The sequence below is a fragment of the Melopsittacus undulatus genome, chromosome 5 (genome assembly GCF_012275295.1).
Source record: "Melopsittacus undulatus isolate bMelUnd1 chromosome 5, bMelUnd1.mat.Z, whole genome shotgun sequence".
Lineage (NCBI taxonomy): Eukaryota > Metazoa > Chordata > Aves > Psittaciformes > Psittaculidae > Melopsittacus > Melopsittacus undulatus.
Window position 1 is genome coordinate 76,733,810 of NC_047531.1, and position 20,080 is coordinate 76,753,889.

At 40.7% G+C, this 20,080-nt stretch overlaps 1 protein-coding gene across 1 annotated transcript; it reads right to left on the reverse strand.

Moving 5' to 3' along the window:
* Positions 1-1,531: 1,531 nt before the first annotated feature.
* On the reverse strand, positions 1,532-14,832 carry KLHL42 (kelch like family member 42). Its single transcript, XM_005148015.3, has 3 exons — positions 13,952-14,832; positions 6,335-6,528; positions 1,532-2,560 (listed from the first exon to the last, which is right to left on the reverse strand). Exons 1-3 carry the CDS (start codon positions 14,830-14,832, stop codon positions 2,109-2,111), a joined length of 1,527 nt encoding a protein of 508 aa, XP_005148072.1. The 3' UTR covers positions 1,532-2,108.
* Between the last annotated feature and the right edge of the window lie 5,248 nt (positions 14,833-20,080).

Genomic DNA, 20,080 nt, shown 5'->3' on the forward strand with positions numbered 1-20,080 from the left:
TATCAAAGTTGATTTACAGATGACTGTAAGGTACTGAATCTGGAACTCAAATGAATTGAAGGAAAACAAGTAACATAATGTGACTGAAATAATTTATCACCTGGCAATGACACACTGCTTCTATTTATTCTAATACACTTTTGAAAGAAATCAGAAAGATTCTTCTTTCAGAAGTGTTCCAATTTCTTCACTGCAGAAGATCCATTGTTTGATGTGATACTGTTATCAAAATACAGGAGCTGCTCAATGCTTTGTGGTTTTGAAGGAATAAACACTAACACATTGATACTGACTTAACTAATTATATTCATGCATACAGCAGAGTTGCAAACACTAGCTTGGGCTGAACATAACATACTATACCAGGCTTCAAAAATTCCACACAGAGGGTGAAATCTGAATATCCAAAATACCTTGCTTCATGTCCACCTGTATCCTGAAAGTGTTCAAACTCAAATGTCCTCATTCTGGATGAGCTTCCTGGGATTTTCTGTTTGGGTAGCTATACATAATCAGAAGCACTGAATGTGTGAGCAGCAATTTGCAAGGCAATTTAAGTCTGCTAGCTTTTTTAGTCAGCACTGATTTAATTCAAAACCACAGAAAAGCAGGGAGTTAAAAGGATATTGAGGGAACCACTGCTGCCTCCTCCTCCTCTGTGTACAGCACGCACCCATTTTCAAAAGAAGATTCAGATTCCTGAATTCCAATGAAAAAAGAAAAAAGACATCTCTATATATTAGGAAACTGTTCAGGTGCACTAAATCTCTTGCTTTCTCATGCAAACAAACAGTTGGTGCATAACCAGATTCCCCACAATGTGTTCAGCACATGTCTAACCCAGTTATCTCCTCCCTAAAGGCAGCCACAGTGAAACCTTCCCATGGTGACCAAGACCATCTCCTTTTCTTGTCATGGGGATACAAATTCTGTACCTGGGCGTGCGCCTTCAGAAAGTGCTTATGAACTTGTCAGCTACAAGAAGAAAAAGGGCTAATCTATGACGAATTCTCTCAGGCAATAGGCAGGAACTGGGAAAAGCTCAAAGGAATATTCATGGACTAGGATAGTCACCATGTATCAAAGTCACCATGTTAGTATCATTCTTTGTAGAGACTAACAACTTTGTGTGGCAAATTTGGGGTAATTTCTATCAAGCTCCTGGCAACACAAGAAAGAGCCAAGTCATGTTCACCTGCTCTGGGTGGTGTTTGCATAAAGCCATTTTACAAGAATCAGCCTGGATGACAATTATCAAGCAGGATGTGCCTCCTGCAGAATCACCATTGCATGTGCTCATGCACCTTTTCCTATCATACAGCTTGTTGCAAACTATAATCTGATCTACAACACACAGTACTACAGAGTATTATGTAACTGAAACTTAAAACCTTTCTGGAGATGAGCAAACTTCTCCATTTGAATTTTGCCACTATCATAATGGCAGCAATAAATGTTGCCAGCTTCCAGTATCCAACCAGCAAATGTAAGCCTTGAGGCAATTTGTCCCAGTCCCTGGCACTTCATTGCGAATTATTCAGATGAAGTTTTTATTTCTTGATGACACCCCAAATGCCAGCACCTCTGAGAATCTCACTTGCTAGCAGAGAAGAGAGAAAAATATCACAGAATAAACAAATTTAAACATTTTGCATTTGACAGAACGTAGTTTGAGTAAAACCTGTATTTTTAAAATAAATCATTCCCTTTGTGATTTTTATTATACTTATTTATTGAATTATTTCCACTTTTATCATGTATATTTCTTGCTCATCTTCTACACTGCTTATTAAGATGGAGAAATAAACTAGACTGATTAATTTTGCTTTTGGAATTCCTTCATCGGTTGCCCACACAGAAATTTTATGTTTAAATTGCAAACAATACCTGGTGAAATTTCAATCCAAGACAATAAATGTTTTAAACTGAAATCTTAAAACCTTTTCTGGAAGCAGTTCTCTTAATATGGGATTTTGCAACTTTTTAAACATAACCTATTTTATGTCTATGTTATGCAACCATACTACATTCTGAAAACAGAGCTATCTAGAGGGAGCAGTATTTCTTCCAAGAATGATTAATGAGCTGAAAAGGAAAACCTGATGATGTTACACTTCTCGAACATCAGGCAAATACATAGAACAGATCAGCATGTTTTGTCCAAAGGCTGGAAAGCGTCTTAGTGTCTCCCAACTGTCCGTAAATATATTATACTTTAGAAAAACACGGTGCTCCAAGCTTGTAGACAGAGTAATATCTCTACTCAGTATATAGACTCCATCATTGTGGAGAGTGCAAGTCAAGTTAAGACCCGATTTTGATGTGTTCTCTTTGAGGTAGAGCCATTCTTTGGTAGCAATGTTGTAAGACTGCACAGTTAACACATCCTCGCTTTGGCCGGATCTTTGGTTTGGTCCAAGTTCATGAATACAACCCCCTACCAGATATATAGTTTCTTCAACAGAGAGCATCTGTTGTTTGCGAACATGGACATCACAAAGTTCAAAGTTGGTCCAGGAATCAGAAGTGGGACAGTACTGCAAAATGTTCATATTTCTATCTGAAACAGAGGAAAAATATTTACAAATAAATAAATATTATAGAAGGTTCTCAAGGAGGAGGATTCTTCCTCCCTACAAACTGTATCAGCCACTATTACAGGCTGCTAATATATTACAGTACAAAAGCATAGCAAACCAGCAAAAAATATTGATTATTGAGAACTGCAACTCTTTGTCCTTGACAGAAAAAGTTTGAATGTTCTGTTCCTTTGCAGTGGGGAAAAAAAAAATTAAGCTACTTCTGGCACACTACATCATATGAATCGTCTGAGGATGCAGATTTTAGCAGAATAATCCCTACCTTTTAACTTATGCTTTTAATTTCATCTCCAATTCATGTTAGCATTTTTTATGAAAAGAGAAATGGAGCAATAGTCTACTCTCCAACAGTGATCACAGATGAATCACATTATCACAAAGACAGTATGCTTCTTTAATGGCTGTCAAGTACTGATTAATCATCCAAGCTTAACTTTGATATTTTGCATTTCATTCCATAAATCAAAGTTTTATAGAATAAATTCATAAAGCTAGTTACATTTCAGCAAGTAGCATGGGTGAGCTAAGGGCACATGCTCAGTACCTTAGAGTGAGAGGAACCACATGTCAAAATAATTTAAGTACCAGGAACTCTGTGCTCCAGCATCAGACAGAGGCACAGAAAAAAGCCAAAGCCGTACTTGTACTTCCATTACAACCTGGTGGATCCATATATTTGCAAAGCTGTAATTCTATGAAACTGTTACAATACCACCCTGATTTATGGTGCAGTGGAGACCCTGGATGTGTCTAAGGCTTCACTAAATTAACACAGAACACGCAGGACTTGTTAGCTAGTAAATTTGGTTTCGATCTCTGGAGACCTGAACTTAAATCCAAACTCAAGTGACAAGCAGCAACAGGTTTGTAGACTCCAGCCTGGTCTTTTAATAAAATCTGCCCTGTATCACAAGTCTATCCTGCATGACGATCTCCAGATGAGCTCCCAAGTGGAACAGCAGACAGTGACATACTAGCAAGTTATGTAAGGGCACCAATATAAACAGCCATAAATATAACTGGATTGTCATGAATGAAGTGCATTAGCAGCATGATTAGGGAGGTGCTGATATAGCATTTGCTTGCACTCTGACCATTTTCAGTAATTGTTTATTGCTTTACTTTGCCTTCTTGAAAACCTAATTCACTTTACATAGGGGAAAGAAGAGGGAAAAATAATCATGGCATATGCTTTATGAAACTGCTGATCAAAACTCTACATATAGATGATGTTTGCCTACAAACAATGTATCATTCTCTGACTCACTGCAGGGAGTGCAATCCCAATTAACTTTCTGTCTACAGCAGTAATGTTCCCAGGTAAAAAGTGCTATCATTTGAGAGGACCTGTAGGAAACAGAAGCCTATTATGACACAGCCCTCATTTGCTCAGTCCAGAGCATCAGTCTTTTATATCCATTGAAACGAAAAAACGATAAAAAACATGAACATTGTAATGCCTGACATGGAGTTTCTATTAGGATATAGGTTCACAAGTGAGAGCTGAAAACTGGAAGGAGGGTCTTTATTCAAGAAGTGCCATTTTAATTCACAGTACAAAATTCCAGATCCTACCATCTTTTTGGAAAGTGCAGTGTCAGGAGAAAACTCTACAATTATCCAAAAAAATAGCCTACAAAACCTGCAAAAACTGAGGTGCATGCAGAAATACTAAAAATAAAATTTACGTCTTAATTGTTGCATGTGTTTTATGTACTGCATGTAGAGGAACAGAACATGAACCTCAGTGCCCTTCAGACAGTTAGGCCTTAACACTGTCTGACATCTGCATAACCTGGAAGCTGAATCACCAGTGTAATTGCAGCAATTCTGGTTTCTATGTCTGATAGCTGTCGTAAGCCATGGTGTCACACAAAAAAATGATTCTAGACCCTCGTTCAGGAAAGCATCTTTATTTATAACAAGCACAGGCGTTTGCTGTCCTGACTGGTCTTGGATTTAAACATAAGTCTAAATGTGCTAGCTATCCATGCTCACAACTTTATACTGTTTTACTATCCTGTTTGCATTAAAGCTGCTTTTAGGAAAACACCTAGGAAAATATCTAGGAAAAAGACAGAAGCCTGACAGTCAGTGGCAATCCCATGAGTTGTGGAAGAAGGAAGAGGTAATTCACTATCCTCCTTAAGCTGAAACCACATGTACGAAGTATTGAATAAGGAACTTTACACAGGCCAGCAATCCTGACTACAAATGCTGTTAATGAATTTTAATGGAATAGGATCTGCATCAGCAACATGCTGATCTTCCTATCCATGATACCAGGAGTAGACAGCCTGAAAAAAGAACAGCACAACCACCAGAAAAGGAACTTGCAAAGTGCAGGCGATTTAGGAGAAAAGCTGGTACTCCCATAATCTTGTAGTACTATTAATCAAATCACAGTTTTTACTTCTTATGTCTTCTTTCTCTAGATAAAAATGACACAAACTAACTCTAGTCTCTAAAGACAAGTTTTGCCATTACCCCATTTCAGTCCCTTCTCTTTGTTCTCTGCTCTCTTGTCTCAAATGATGTTTCCCCTGATCTGACTTTTCAGCACAGCAAGTGTTGCATGCCAGACATCTTTCAGTCCTAGTGCCAGACATCAGTGAGTACAATGAACCAAAATAGGTCTTTTAGCGGGGATAGTGGAGGACTGGGACTGCAGAGCACAGCACACCATGGCCTTCCAGATGGACAGAGGCATGCTAATATCTCTTGTTTTCCTCAGTGAAGCCACCACATTCTGGGTCAGAATGGATCAGACAAAATGCTTTTGAAGGTTACCATTACAAGGACCATGAGGGGTGGAAGTGTGTCTTTTATAAACCTTTTAACAGAACTAAAAATCTGCTCAGATACTAGAAGGGACAGCTTGTTCTAATGTCAGTTTAGCTTTGCTTGCAGTACTCTGTAAAAGCTAATCTTTCTCTAATTTTATTCTCCACTTTGGAAAAAAAATAGAACTAGTGTGGTCAAACGAAGTGGGCAAGGGCCTACAGGTAGGAATTAAAATTTAGGAAATGCTGTTAAATAGTGAACATTTGACATGAAAAAAAAATCCTTCTAAAACTCTGAGAAAATTGTATTCCTCCCAAAGAATGGCACTATGTGCTTAAAGAATCAACAAATGGAAGCTCTTATTAAGATGCTTGTTTTTCCACTGGATAAAGAAAAAGTAATTGTCAGGAGAGAATGTAATTTCAAATCCTTCCCTCTGTGCAGTATTCTAAGAAAACAGGGTAAAGGAAGCAAATTAAAAATGTTGGTTCATGCTTAAGTGTTTGATTAATTATTCAATTAAGTTATTTCAGCACTGCAAACCTTACCTCTGGCTTGAATTTGCCTGTTAACACTGAAAGCTATACTGAAGGGACCATGACATCTATTAATACACGAGAAATACTATTCCAGGCAAATATTTTCTTTATATTTTTCCTTCTGACAGTTTATAACAAGTATGTAAAAAGCAAACAAAGTGTATCTGTGGTGCGTGTAAGCCCTGGAAAAAAAAACCCACCATAAAACCTGATTCCTCTATGACAGAATTTGTTTGTTTGTTTCACCTTGTCAATTATTTTCTACCAGTGATTTATTTCAACATGTTTTAATGAGTATTATACAGCTTTCTACACCAGTTCAAAAGATTTCCTGAGAAAGGGAAGAAAATTATCTGGGCTTTAGAAGCAATAAGGTTGAAAAAAACCCCAAAGTAAAAGCAAACTTTCTACCTCGTGTAGTGTATCCTCCGATAACATAGATCTTGCCCTTGCATTCGCAGGCTGAGAATTCTGCAAGAGGGTTTGGCATGGATGCTACAAAATTCCACCAGTCGTTTTCTGGGTTATAGCACTCCACGTTGGAAAGGGATTGACCACCAATGGCATAGAGTTTTCCATTTACAGCCAAAAGCTTAAAATTGGACCTGAAAGAAAAGATTGCAGCATAGATATAGAGAAGAATATAAGAAATAAGATTCTTCCTATCCAGGCTCCAACATACTCATCATCACTTACAACCTGAACCATCACTTTCAGCTGAATACATCTGAACTCTTCTGTGCAAAGCCAAAGTATTCTAATTACACTATAGTAACACAGGACAGTAACCAGTGACATTCTGGATGTTAATAACATTGATGCTGAGACTGACAAATATTTTATTTTGGATTTCAAACTATCACAGTTTGAGATCTAAATGTTTAGTTAACTAATATGTTCAGTAGATGTCTCATTTTTACTAGGCTTTTAGTAAAGTATTTTTAGTAGAGAAAAATGTATCATATATACACACAGTCAAGGATAATATTTTAGTTAAAACTGCAGAAATTTCAAACAAGAGTTGATGAATACCTATGTACTCACCTTGGTCTGTAATGCAGGATCCCTCTAATAACCTTAATAAACAAAGATTTTGAACACACTGAATGTGTAATGAAACAGAAACACATTGAATAGTGTTCTACAAAAGAAGGAAGACAGAATCTTCTGCACCTTATTCAGCATTAAAGTACTAAATGCATCTTCTATCCTACAGAATTAAAATATAGCTGTAAATTATGTCCCATTCGTAAGTGAGCAAAATACACTGCACTCAACAGGCAGTTCCCTGTTCTTTTATTTCTTTTCTGTTCCATAATGCTATTGTATTTCATGCATGGCAAAGGGCAGCTTTCTAATTACTGAAGAAGTTTTATATCTTACACTTTTAAGATATTACAGGCAGAAAAAAATGGTCTATGGATATTACAGAAGCAGGTCTCTATGAAGAAACTGGAGGACGTGAAGATAGAGGGCTTACATGCTCAGCTATTCCTTCCAGCTGTGCTCTAATAAAAGATGAGCTATTCCTCCTCTCAGAAACAGTCTCACTGCCTAGAAAGGTTATTCCTTCCCTACTCCTGAGCCAAAATAACATTTTGCCATGAGGTATCCCAATTAACCTGATGTGTGAAAGTCACTAGAGTGCACCAGCTCAGCATAAAGCCAAATGGGGAACTGTGTTATGTCTGCAAAACTGAAGTGATGCTTTAGACTTGCACTGGCCTGCTGAGCAGTAAAGTGAGTTTCAGTCTGCATGAATTCAAGATTCAGAACTTACCGCTAAGTACTTTTGCAGGGCTTTGTCTGGACAAAATGAACCCTGCCTAGCAGCAGACTGCCCTGCAATTTCTTTTTATTAAATATATTTGGAAAAAGAATTTGTTTCCAGATGGAATCATTTTGTTCTTGTCATCCTGATATAACTTTGGAAACTAAAATGCTCCTTTGAAGGAACTAATTGCTTTTTTTTTCTCTCTGACATTTAGGTCATTCTGTTCATCTCCTCTCTACAGCAATTATGTTTTCCATCTTAGAGGATCCAGAATAACATCGCAATGAACAGTGGGTATGACACAAGGATAATTACTTGCAAAACATGCAGATTTTCAAAGCAATGTACCCGTTTTAAAAGTTATGGTGGGGAAAACAAATTCATAAATTAACAAAGGGACAAAGCCACAAAATGTAAAAGCATTCTCCAAGAAATCCTTTAAAATCTTAAGTGTGTTAGAAAGGCTATAGTTCTGTGCCTACAATGAAGACGGTACAGAAATTCTGGCTTATCAAATGAGTTCATGCACACAGATAGCGTTTCCTAGTCTAAGATCTTATAGCCAATTTTCAAACATGCTTAAAGTTCTACCGCAGAGAACATGATCTAACTAAACACATGTGTAGTGTCAGAACATTAGAGAATTTGGATTTCCAGCTCATATGTGTTTCTGTAGTTACACTCTATTTGTAGCCTCTTACTATTTTCTTTGAATGGGGATGATGTATCCAGTTTTTGCTTGATGGCCTTTGTATCACTGGATTGTTTCTTGCAGTATAGAGAAAACTATCTGGTCAAAGATGTACAGCACAACTTTCTATTTCACCTATCCTAGAAGGAGGCCATGCACATTTGCGTCAGTTATTTAACCACTTGCAACACTGGAAGGATGACATTCACTGGAAGTATCTCAGATTTATGGGGCATGCTAACTATAAGGTTTATTTTACTCAGAAGTAGCTGTAAGTATCCATCAGCACACTTCATGTGAAAGTTTGGACAGTGGCTTTATCTATTATGAAAAACTTCCGTCATTCACCTTTCCATGCCAATAACAGCAGGTGTTTTCATGGAGAGTGAACATTAGGAAATATTTAGTGCATTTTTACGCTCTTTTAATGTGTTGGAGCAGCTGGAAACAAGGAAACCAAACACTGAGGAGCCAGCCAGCTCTCCACAACCAACAACTGTTCCATGGACCACAGCTTGGAAACAACGGAGCTGAACAGTCTGTCAGATTCAACTGTGATATAAGTCCACCCTCACGAGTCAGTTGTCTAAACTTGAAGGATCAGTGCATACTCTTCTTGTTGAGACATGACATGTCCTCCATTTCCTCTGAGCAGAACCCCAGGAACAGAAGCGAGAGTGAGCTGTGATGTTTTACCATAGTTCAAAATACCCTTTCCAGTCAATAAGGACAAGTGCAAAGCACTATACGCACAAAGGAAGAAAAATGTAATGCACAACTGCAGAGGATCTCAGGCCAGAGTGCACAGCTTTTTAAATACAAGACAACATTCAACAATTTGAAAAAAAAGCCTACATTGCTCTGGACTGCATTAACAGCCACAGATGAATCTGCAGGAAACCACCATGAAAGTGGCTATAAAGAGAAGTGCAAGCATTCTTCTTTTTCACTGACAGGTATCAATTACTTAGTATACAACAAAAAAAAAATTAGCATAGATGTTAGAGAGGACTTCCTGATCAGAGGGGTGGCTAAACATGGTAACAAATTACCTAGGAGGAAGGAGGCTGGAATCTACACTGCTGCAGGGTTTCAAGAACAAAGTATAAGTGCATTTGCAAGGTAAGCTTGGTCCTGCTGTAGAACAGGAGGCTTGGATTAACTAACCTGTGGTTCCTTCCTGCCAAATGATCAACTTTAAAACTTCTCACTGATCAGATTACTTCTTTATTCTAGAGTTAAAGCATTTGGAACAACGAATTATGAAAGCACAGTTACAAAGGTTATTCCCCCCACACAGAGAATTGTGAGGGAAAAAAAAAGAAGATAGATAGAAAATGAGGAAAGAGATGGTCTTATAAATGGCTACCATTCCCCAGGAGCATAGAATCATAGAATAGTTAGGGTTGGAAAGGACCTTAAGATCATCTAGTCCCAAACCCCTTGCATTGGCAGGGAAACCTCACACTATGCCATGTCACACAAGGCTCTGTCCAACCTGGCCCTGAACACCACCAAGGATGGAGCATTCACAATTTTCTTGGGCAACCCATTCCAATGCCTCACCACCCTCACAGTAAAGAACTTCTTCCTTATATCTAACCTTAACTTCCCCTATTTAAGTTTGAACCCGTTACCTTTTGTCCTACCACTAAATTCCTTAATGAAGAGTCCCTCCGCATCCTTATATGCCCCCTTCAGATACTGGAAGGCTGCTATGAGGTCTCCATGCAGCCTTCTCTTCTCCAGGCTGAACAGCCCCAACTTTCTCAGCCTGTCTTCATACAGGAGGTGCTCCAGTCCCCTGATCATCCTCGTGGCCTCCTCTGGACTTGTTCCAACAGTTCCATGTCCTTTTTATGTTGAGGACACCAGAACTGCACACAATACTCCAAGTGAGGTCTCCTCTCCTATATCCCTGTAATAGTCCTCAGAATGGCAGGAGTTCAGGCACAGATTGCTCACAAAAACCATGTTCCACATGCATGTGTATAATCCCAGCCAGGGGTTTACAAAGGTCTTATAATCCTGGAAGATTTACCTGCCATGAGTAGGAAGGTTCTGAAGGAAAATAAAAGTGGAACATACAGCTGTAACTGGCACATGCAGTAGAAATCCCATGAGTATATTATTTTTTAAATAGCAAATTTCTACTGACAGCATCAATTTAAGGAAAGGCATGGAAGGTATTCAAGGACATTACCTGAACAGTGCCCAATGTGATTTGTTACCTTCTTGTCCCCAAAGACCACAAATGGTCTTCGGCAGCTCTTAAAGGAAGTCTCTTCCATGAAAAAATTCAGGCTGTTATCTTAATACACTATGCAAAGTACAGCAATGCCTCTAGAATGAAAAGATCTACAAACTGCGATCTGTTACAGCCTGTGACCAGCAGTAGATTTAGGCCCCAGACAATGATGAATTACAGGCTCTGTCACAAGCTTCTTATATGAGCCTGAGCAAATTATTTTATTTCCCTTGTGCATGTATAAATAGGGAATAACATTTTCTCAAGCTCTTGTGGGCAACACAAGAATAATAGACAGGAATTATCTATTGTGAACAAATCTGAAACTGCTACTACAGTAAATAAGACCTTTATACCTAGAAAGAAAGCTATCAGCTATCACCTTCACAAGAATGACTGCTTAGCACTCAGCATACCGCTGACAGATTTTGTTGTCTGCTTAGAAACTGGGACTATTTAATCTATGCATGCATAGAGAATCCAGCATCCGGGGATTCTATACTATAATAATGGAAATAATTAAACATTAACATCACATAGAATTTACACGGTTTACTGAGGACAGAAAGCTTCTTATAGTAATAACAAATCAGCACAATTATTTCCATAACTCCTCACCCTTTCCTCGAGGCCAGCATAAGCATCCATTCATATAGGCCAAATCCAGATACTTTTGTTATCTGAAGTCAAACCACCTTCAACGGGAAGTAGAACCCTTTCTCAAGGTATGTAAAAATTCAACCATGAGTGAATTGTATCAGCTGACATAAATTCATTTGGCAGACAGTCACATGACTGTAATTCCTAAGCAGCACACCAGGCAACTGCTCTGCTTATTTTACTACAGCATAACAAACTAAAAATACAATGCCTAGCAAACTGCAGATCTAATTGCAGCACATCTGTGTGGCAGGCAGGCATCAGTGCTGTTTGTGCTAAATGCAAAATCCCTGATTCTAAAGAGCTCCCTGCTCTCAGCTCCTACACCACAGGCCATCCCTGCATTCTAGAAGCAAAACATTAAGACGGTCATCAGAGACCTGAAATGTTATGTCAGATAGAAAATATAATAATTGTAACTTCACAGTTGAGACTTCATGAAGATGTCAAAAGTCAAAACCATGTTTTGTGAACGGCTCAGCATAACTTCCATGAAAAGAACTTACCCTGATTATCATTCAAGGAGCAACATACTCATTTGCTGCTACCTTGCAGTCTAGGGACAGACGTAATTGTGGATTCTTCCTGGCCTGCAACAACTACCATGAAATATAAGAATAGAGACTATTCAAAAAATACACATTTGCATACTACTTTTCTGCAGTAAATGGCCAATGTGAAATTCTGTGCTAAGGAATACCTTCCTGTCACCTGTGATGGGCTTCAAGATTAAGCTGGCATGGCAGTGCAGCTGAACACAGTAATGTGAGGAGAAAACAGCCATGTGTTTATATCAGATGTAAGGATTATGTATCCTACAAGAAAGGGAAAGTGTGGGGAGGAGAAGGATGATCTACAGTTTGAACAATCAAGTTGTAAGGCGAAAAAAGGGCCTCGAGAAAGCACTTTTCTTTAGAAAGCCCTCATTCACCACACTGCAGAATCATTGCACATAACATCTCTCTTGCTATATACACATCCCACAAACTAATGCCAAAACCTCGTAACTTGATCAACGTGGGACTTCTATGTTTAAGTTAATTTCCATAGGAGATGCTATGTGGGCTGACCCCATAATACTTTATACCGAGGCCAATGTGCTCTCAATCATGATCATAGGCAAGATTGCCAAAGGGAGGCCAACTGAAACATCTCAGTTCTCACAGGTGCTTAGGAGAAGACTGCTTATAGGCTCAGTCTCTAAGAAATGTGCCTGTAAGAAAAGGTGTCTGCAGTGTTTAAAAGCTAAACACTTATTTTGCAGATTAATTTTTTCGTAACACTATTCCAAGAAGCAAGAAATATTGAAAAACACCACTTCTGATCCATTCAGATGACTGATTATGAGGTAATCATTTCAGTGAAATTCTCACAACAATATAGGAAGTAGGGAAAAAAAAGGTGAAATAGGAGAGAACTCGTTTTAGGTCAAACCCCTGTTCTGAGAGTGTTTAGCTGGCAAGAGCTAAGTAGAGACTGGAATAGAGACTGCAGTTTTACTAACCAGATACAAAGCATTTCTGCCAATGCTTTGGGTCTGCATGCTCTTTGAGTTTACTGGATGGAGAATTTCCATTCTCCAGTGAATTTTCACCTGCTTGTTCTTTTGCAGACAAAGATTTAAACACTTTTTCTAAAATGGAAACAATAGGGAAGTTCCAATTGTATAACTGAAACCTTTTCGTTTCAGGGAAGTAAAAAGCCTTGTTTTGATAACTCTTCGGTATGATTAAGGTAGAGCAGCCACAACCTTGGTCAGGGGATGGGCTCTCTTCTTGGGTCCCCCTCATGGACAGCTCTCTATTATTCTTCCAACTGTAAATTATACAAGTGTTTCTGAACACTAACTTTAACATAAATGTCAAACACAATTCAAAAGGATAAAAAAGCAAAATGGTCAAAATGGCAAATGATTCCCAGATCCAAATACTCCCACAAAGTGAGAAATTTCTTGCGATCTTCCTGACATTTTTCTGGTGACTACTTCACTGAAATGGAGGCCTATGAAACATTCAGGTTTTTGTGAGACTACAAACCAATGAATGCTCCAGCTACTTTTTCTTCAGCCATTTCCAGCTCTGACAGATTGCATATTCCCATTAGGAAACTTGCCACATTATTGAAATTCATATATATCACAAAAAAAGTAAATGAATTTTACCTTTTTTTATCTTTGTTATTTCAAAGAGAACTTATACTACCAGTGAGACAGCTGTTTGAAGAGGCTGGCTCTGTGTTTACAACAACTTGAGAACAGGGAGCCCACCACCATTTCAGACCAAGGTGACTGATCACATGGTGGAGGGCCATAGCACAATCCTTCTCTGCCTAGCTCATGTTCTCCCATGGCTGAGGCCTTTACCACCAGCACTGATGCAACCAAGTCCCATCCCCCTCACTCTCCCCTGGCCACAGCAGGGTATGAGATAGACTGTTGATGGTAAAGACCAGGTTTGCCAGGCCCATCCAACAGCATGCTGCCAAGCCACTGTGGTCCTTCCCACCACACGACGCCAGTTACAAGTGATTCATTGCACACACAGAGGTCTGAATCACTCCTCATAACGCTGAGTCCAGTCAACACCACGCTGACTCAGTAGGGTCTGTTTTGACAACATACATGGACACACGTGTATTTCAGGGAAGAAGGGTTACCTCTTCTGGTTCATGGAAGCCAGCTGAGTCCATTCGTTTAGGCAAGGGTTGTAACAATGGGCAGCTGAAATCTCCTGGCTGGTGATCCTGTAGCCCCCGACAATGAACAGGTAGTTGTCCAGCATCGCCGACCCATAGCCTCGGACATTCACCAGATCAGGGGGCAGGTTGTTGGCCAGCGGCAGCCACCTCTCTGCTTCCTCATCATACCTCAGCATAGACCAGGGGGCTTCCACCTGAGGGTGACGGCACAGAGGCAGGCCCAGGGAGGAGGCACCCATGAAGTCCCCGATGGCCACGAGGGTGGCGGTACCCTTCATCCGCCTCTCCTTCAGGTGCTGTTGGAGAGCATGGGGCAGGAGGAGGTGTGGCTGGGCATCGGGCCTCCGCAGCACCTGATGGTAGTGGGTGGCCATGAAGTCAAGACAGGCATCATGCAAGTCCTGGAGACCGTAGACCTGAGCCAGGCGGTGCAGCTCAAAGCAGTTGCCCAGTCTCACTTGGGAGAGGAGCAGGCGGAGCAAGGGGGTGACCTGCAGGTAGGAAGCGGCCTCCACCAGCTCCTCCAGCAAAGGGGGCTCCTCATCGCCCCCTTCCTCCTGCTCCAGCCTGGCCAAGCAGGAGGTGTTGATGAAGTCCAGCACCAGCTCCAGCCCCAAGGCGCTCAGCCCCCCGCGCAGCAGCTGCTCCCCATGGCCCTGCCCTGCTTCCCGCATGCCCGAGCGATAGAGGGCTCGGAAATAGTCACTCTGCTCGATCAGCTTCCTCTTGCACACCGGGTAGCACTTGTCCCCCAGCCGGATCTGCACCACCTCCTCCCCTTCGTCCCCTTCCCCCTCCTCCTCCTCTTCCTCCTGCCGCCGCCGCCCCGCCAGGGACATCGCTCACCCCCTCCCCGGCCTGCGCTTCACCCCGGCCGCCGCCAGCTCCAGCCAGGCCCCTCCTCCGGCCCGCCGGGGTGGGAGGAGCCGAGCGCGCCGGGCCGAACTAGGCCGGGTCGGGCCTCGCCGGGGAGGCGGACGCGGGAGGGCCGGTGGAAGGCGTTGCTTAACCGCTGTGTCCCTGCAAGGGAAGGAAAAAACAAACCACCAGAGAGGAAAGGCGAAAAAAGCCTTAAAAAGGCAATGTTGAGTGCTGCCCCTGCGCTGGGCACGGCGGTTCCACCCGGCCAGGCGGGCGGAGTGCTGGGCTCCGGGGCAGAGCAGTGTGTTCCCCCGACCTGTGCCCACACCCCCCCCGGCTCTGCCTAATTGTGCTCTAACCTCTTGCCATAAATGTACTCGGCGTCCTTGCGAGGGGGAATATGCTCGAGCCGCACACGCAGGAAGAAAAAACCGGTGTGTGTACATATATTTGTGCATCGCTAGGGAGGCGGAGGGAGCACAGCAGTCAGCCTGGTGCCTTGGACCGGCCTGGGGCCGTAGAGGCATTCCCTAACAAAAACAACAAATGGCATCCACCTAGTAGGGTTAGGCAGTAGGATTGAGGAACCCCAAGTACCATACACAATTCTGCCATGACCTTCCTGATCCCTCCTGCCTAAGTCCCTTTGTGTCTCAGCTCCTGGTTTGATGTATAATGATACTATGTAACCTGTTCTGCTGCTCTGTCTTTTCTGTTTAAACTAAGTTCCTGGAATAGGATAGTTATTTATTCATGAACTTGATCTACATACCAGGGCCCCAAGTTTGTTTGACATGAATAAGGAAAGAGCAAACTAACAACTGAGCATCTTGGGCAGGGATGAAGGGACAGCTTTGCTGTTTGCCTTGTTGCATTCTTGAAATGTAATGACAGTCCTTTTAAAAACAAACAACTGCTGAAAAAGATGAGGAAGTCTGCCATGCAGTGTATTTTTTATGTTTATAAAGATATTTCACCTCACCTCATGTATTGCAGACCATAGAAACTCCGTTTAGCAGTAATGTGACTCATCTCCCATTACTGCAGATTGTTTTCAGACAACTCCCTATTTCCACTACGCAGAAGGGATCATTTCCCGCAACTATTCAAACTCCTCAGAGTGATAGTAGGCTATTTCTTTTTTAACGGAGACAGAGTTGTTTGCTTTTCGACATTTCTTGTGTAAAATGATCCTCTCACTGTTTTGTTTATCTTCAGCTTTTAAACTCTGGCCGGCAGAGATGACATGAATGTCAGAGTTACAGGTTGTCATGGCTTTTCTTCTGCTTTTATAAAAGCTTTTGTTGAGGTGAGGTGGATTTCTGTGCATTTTCTGCCTCACTCCAAAGCATTTTCATCATCTTGCTTTTGGAAGCCTCATTTCATGTTCTGAAATCCTTGTATACAGGATTTTAACCAGTTCCAAAAAGCTCTCTTCAGCAGCCTCAGTCCCAAATCACTGGTCACCTCTCTTTTTCCTGTTACTGAGCTTCAGTGTTTGCTTGCTTTCTGTTCCTCTTTCATGCTCCCTCAATATTTAATTAAGAGTCCTAACACTTCAGTAGGAGTCCAATCCATATTTCTTTTTTGTACTTTAATTCCCACAGCAGACATTTCAAGCAGTTGTCATGATTTGGAGGTAAACAAAGAACACTTGTCGTGGCTATTAAGCTCCTTTGCTGGAATACAGTATGGTTGCCAACATGGTTGTATGTTTGCCATCTTTAGACATCTGTTTTGGAGTCTTGTATGTTTGATGTATTGGTAAGTTAGATCCTAATTGGTATGATATTTTTTTCCACGTATTCAGTTGTGACAAGTTCCATTCCCTCAAAGTGTGGACAGCACAGCCTGGAGAGATAGAATATTTCTTCTGTTGTCTTATGTACCTTCCTGTTGTCTCTATGCCTGCACCTGTCTACTTGCCAAGGATTTCAAGCCCAGCTTCCTCACCAAACCTCAAGGCCATGAGTTTTTTTTTAGTAGACTGGATCAGTTCTGTCATGCACTAATGCATATTTTCTTCCTGAGAATGTTTTGAGAGCACTGCTTTCATCAGAAGCTGTCACATGCACAAAGGACCAGCAGTACTCTGTTGAGTGTTCATTGTTTGCTTAACCAATTATTTTTACTAGGCTGATTGTCAGCTATCTGTGCTTTATGCAGGCTTAGGACTGGGCAATTGTGTTAAGTCAGAGCGTGCTGACAGAGTAGTTTCCTTGAAGGTTTTACTATGTTAGTCAGTCAGTTTGTATGGTCTGCTTATATAGTACTCATTGGGTGAATTCATCAAAGGAAGGACTAACTTTTTGTTCAATTTTTGTAGAGATAATTCCATCTGTTTCCCAATCCAAAGATACACTGTTTTATGCTAAGATCAATAGTACATATTATTATACTGGAATTGAAGAAAAGGTCTTACTCTTGGTTGATCTTAAGAGAGTAAGAAATGTATTTTCCTGAGTTAAAAATGGAACTCTGGTCCTAGAGCTATGAAGTTGCAATCTCTAGTGAAAAGCCATAAAATACTTGCATGATCTTTGAAACAAATATGAGAGGCCATCTATCACTCTTTAAGAGCATGCTGAAGCATGAAACAACATGAAAACAAGATTGCATTGGTAGATATGAGTGTGTGATGAGTAAGACATCCATACAAAGAAGAAGACAAAGGTAACTGTGCTCACCTTTTCAGTGCCTAGCTTTTAGGGTTTGCCTTCTGGGGCAAAATCTTGAAGCTGTTTTACATAGTTCAGGTCTCTCTACAGTGCCTGGCAGACTAATTTATCTCAAGGAAAGGATTCTCAAGTGCCAGCAAATGGAGTGGGAAGACACCAGAGAGTGTCAATAAGCGCTCTCTTGCTCTAGAGCAGAGACGGACATTTCTGCTTGGGATTCACAGTCTAGACATTTTTTCCTGTGCTCAGTGCCTGAACTGTTTTCTTGTAGTTAATGCCTGAATTATTTCCAAGGCTGAAGAGAGATCACTCTTTTATTTTAGAAAGATTTGGAAATGGAAGAAGCTGTTTTAGACAGCAGCTACATTGTAAGAAACCATTCAACCATGAGATGGATAACCTAAGCTTCTGACCCTTTGTCTGCCTGGACATACCGTTCTATAGCCCTCTGATTTTCCAGCATAGCAAAAGCAAGGAAACACAGAGAGTCAGGAGGAGCTACTGCTGTAAGATAGGAAAAGCAAAGCCAGAGATAACTAGAAAGAAGTAGTACTCTTTCTGTTTTGCATGGATCTCAGCTCATGCTTCATGACTGACAGGGAATTTGTATTGAGCTGGTGCAAGTCTGCTTTGTGTGCTAAGACCGAAATCTGCTCACACTTTAGATTCACTTCAAGTAGAAGACCATGGCCAGTTGTTTTTTCCTCCTTGAATGACTCAATGGCTTTGTGCGGTAAGCTGGACTGGTCTCTAGACTCGTTAAGGTCAGAAGACACAGCAAAACAGGGTAAAAGAAGTATCAGTGACTGAGAATCAGAATGACAAATGTTTTTCTTGGCAGGAAACCTGGTTTACATATACGTGAAATATAGCCTGGATTTCTTTGTGGGTCAAACCCAAGATCACACAAAAAAATCTGCAGCAGAGAACCAAACCCTTAAGCACCAGTACACTGTCTAAAGGAAGACTCCAGTGGTTTTGTGTTTGGTTTAGGCAAATCTCTTGATTCAACACAGAGACATTGAATAATACATAAGAACCAGAAAGTAACACCAACCTGAGTGCTCTAAGGAAAGGACCACATAGAGGGGAAAAAGACCAAAGGACAAATCGAATTCCTTTTAGACTTGCTAGTCTAAAATGTTAACTGGAACCAAACTGGGATATTTAAAATATACATGCTATCTAATATAAAATATAAAGTGCCACATTCTTCCCTTTCAGACACCAGGGATTTGTACTGTACTGCCAGGGAACTCTGCGTTGAGTAATAGTGGAATTACTCAAGAGAGGAATTAGCCTTTTGGAAAGGATTCACCAACTGCTGCCATTGTTTAGTATTTTCCTTGTCACAGGATACAAAGTAAGCATCTGTGGAACATAGGAAATATCCTGCAGTGTTTCAGCATTAAAAATATCAGTATTCTAAAGGCTCTTGGCATTTCTGAGAGGAACTGAATAAAGCATAATTTTATTTCAACTGAAATCTCTCTCATTTGTGAATGTTGAGCTGCTAAATAAAGCAAATTTCTTTTTTTTTCTTTCAGATGAGCAGCCAAACAATGCATTTTTACCCAATTAGCAATACTATTTAAAAAAATCCTCACCCAACCACTCATATTTCTAATCACACTTGTTTAGGCTTTATTCCTTATTATTTTCTGTTTAATTTTCCTGCCTTTGAGGTAGTATTTAATATTTATTCCTTGCAACAAACATATGTTGTAACACTACTGAAAAAAAGTATTTGAAGTGGTATTTTTTTTAATACTGATTATTATCTACTACTTTCAACTTATCCTTGCTTCAGTCAGATTTTATTTATGAGTGATTAATACTAAAGTGTATCCTATGAGCTCTCTCTGGACAGCAAAAGGCTGTTCGAATGGTCTGTGTGTTAGTGGGTATTCTCTGTGGATCATCGAATCATAGAATAGTTAGGGTTGGAAAGGACCTTAAGATCATCTAGTTCCAGCCCCCTGCCATGGGCAGGGGCACCTCACACTAAACCATGTCACCCAAGACTCCATCCAACCTAGCCTTGAACACTGCCAGGGATGGAGCATTCACAACTTCCATGGGCAGCTTGTTCCAGTGCCTCACCACCCTCACAGTAAAGAACTTCTTCCTTAAATCTAACCTAATGAGAAAGTTCTTTCACCAAATAGCAGAATGGAGGCATAAGAGGCATAAGTGTATAAATCGTTACAATGACGTTCAATCTGTTCTATTTTTTATGCCAAAAACACAGTGAAGAATTTCTTTGGAACTCTCTCAGTGAAATAAATGTTCCCTCACAAAACCTGAATGGGGGTCAGGCTGCTGGAGGGCTCTGCCTGCTGCTGAACCTTCTGTTAGAGAAGTTTATTCTGTGCAATTGCATTGTGCATCCCCAGCAGGAATGTTCTTATGTAGTGCTGTCTAGATGAGAGTAAACTGGGTGCTTTTAAAATAGCATATATCTAAATACTGGCACAGACAGCAGAGCTGAATTTTAGTACATAATAACTAGGTAAGATGAATGGTAATCCACATGGAAGAGTTTTAC

Bases quoted from the DNA above. Each gene is read 5' to 3' on its own strand.
- KLHL42 (XM_005148015.3), bottom strand. From the start codon at position 14,832: ATGTCCCTGGCGGGGCGGCGGCGGCAGGAGGAAGAGGAGGAGGAGGGG. The intron at 6,529-13,951 runs GTAACCCTTCTT...CTTTTCTTTCAG, and splicing joins GCTTCCATGAACCAGAAGAG to GTCCAATTTTAAGCTTTTGG. The intron at 2,561-6,334 runs GTAGAAAGTTTG...CCTCTGTTTCAG, and splicing joins CGGAGGATACACTACACGAG to ATAGAAATATGAACATTTTG.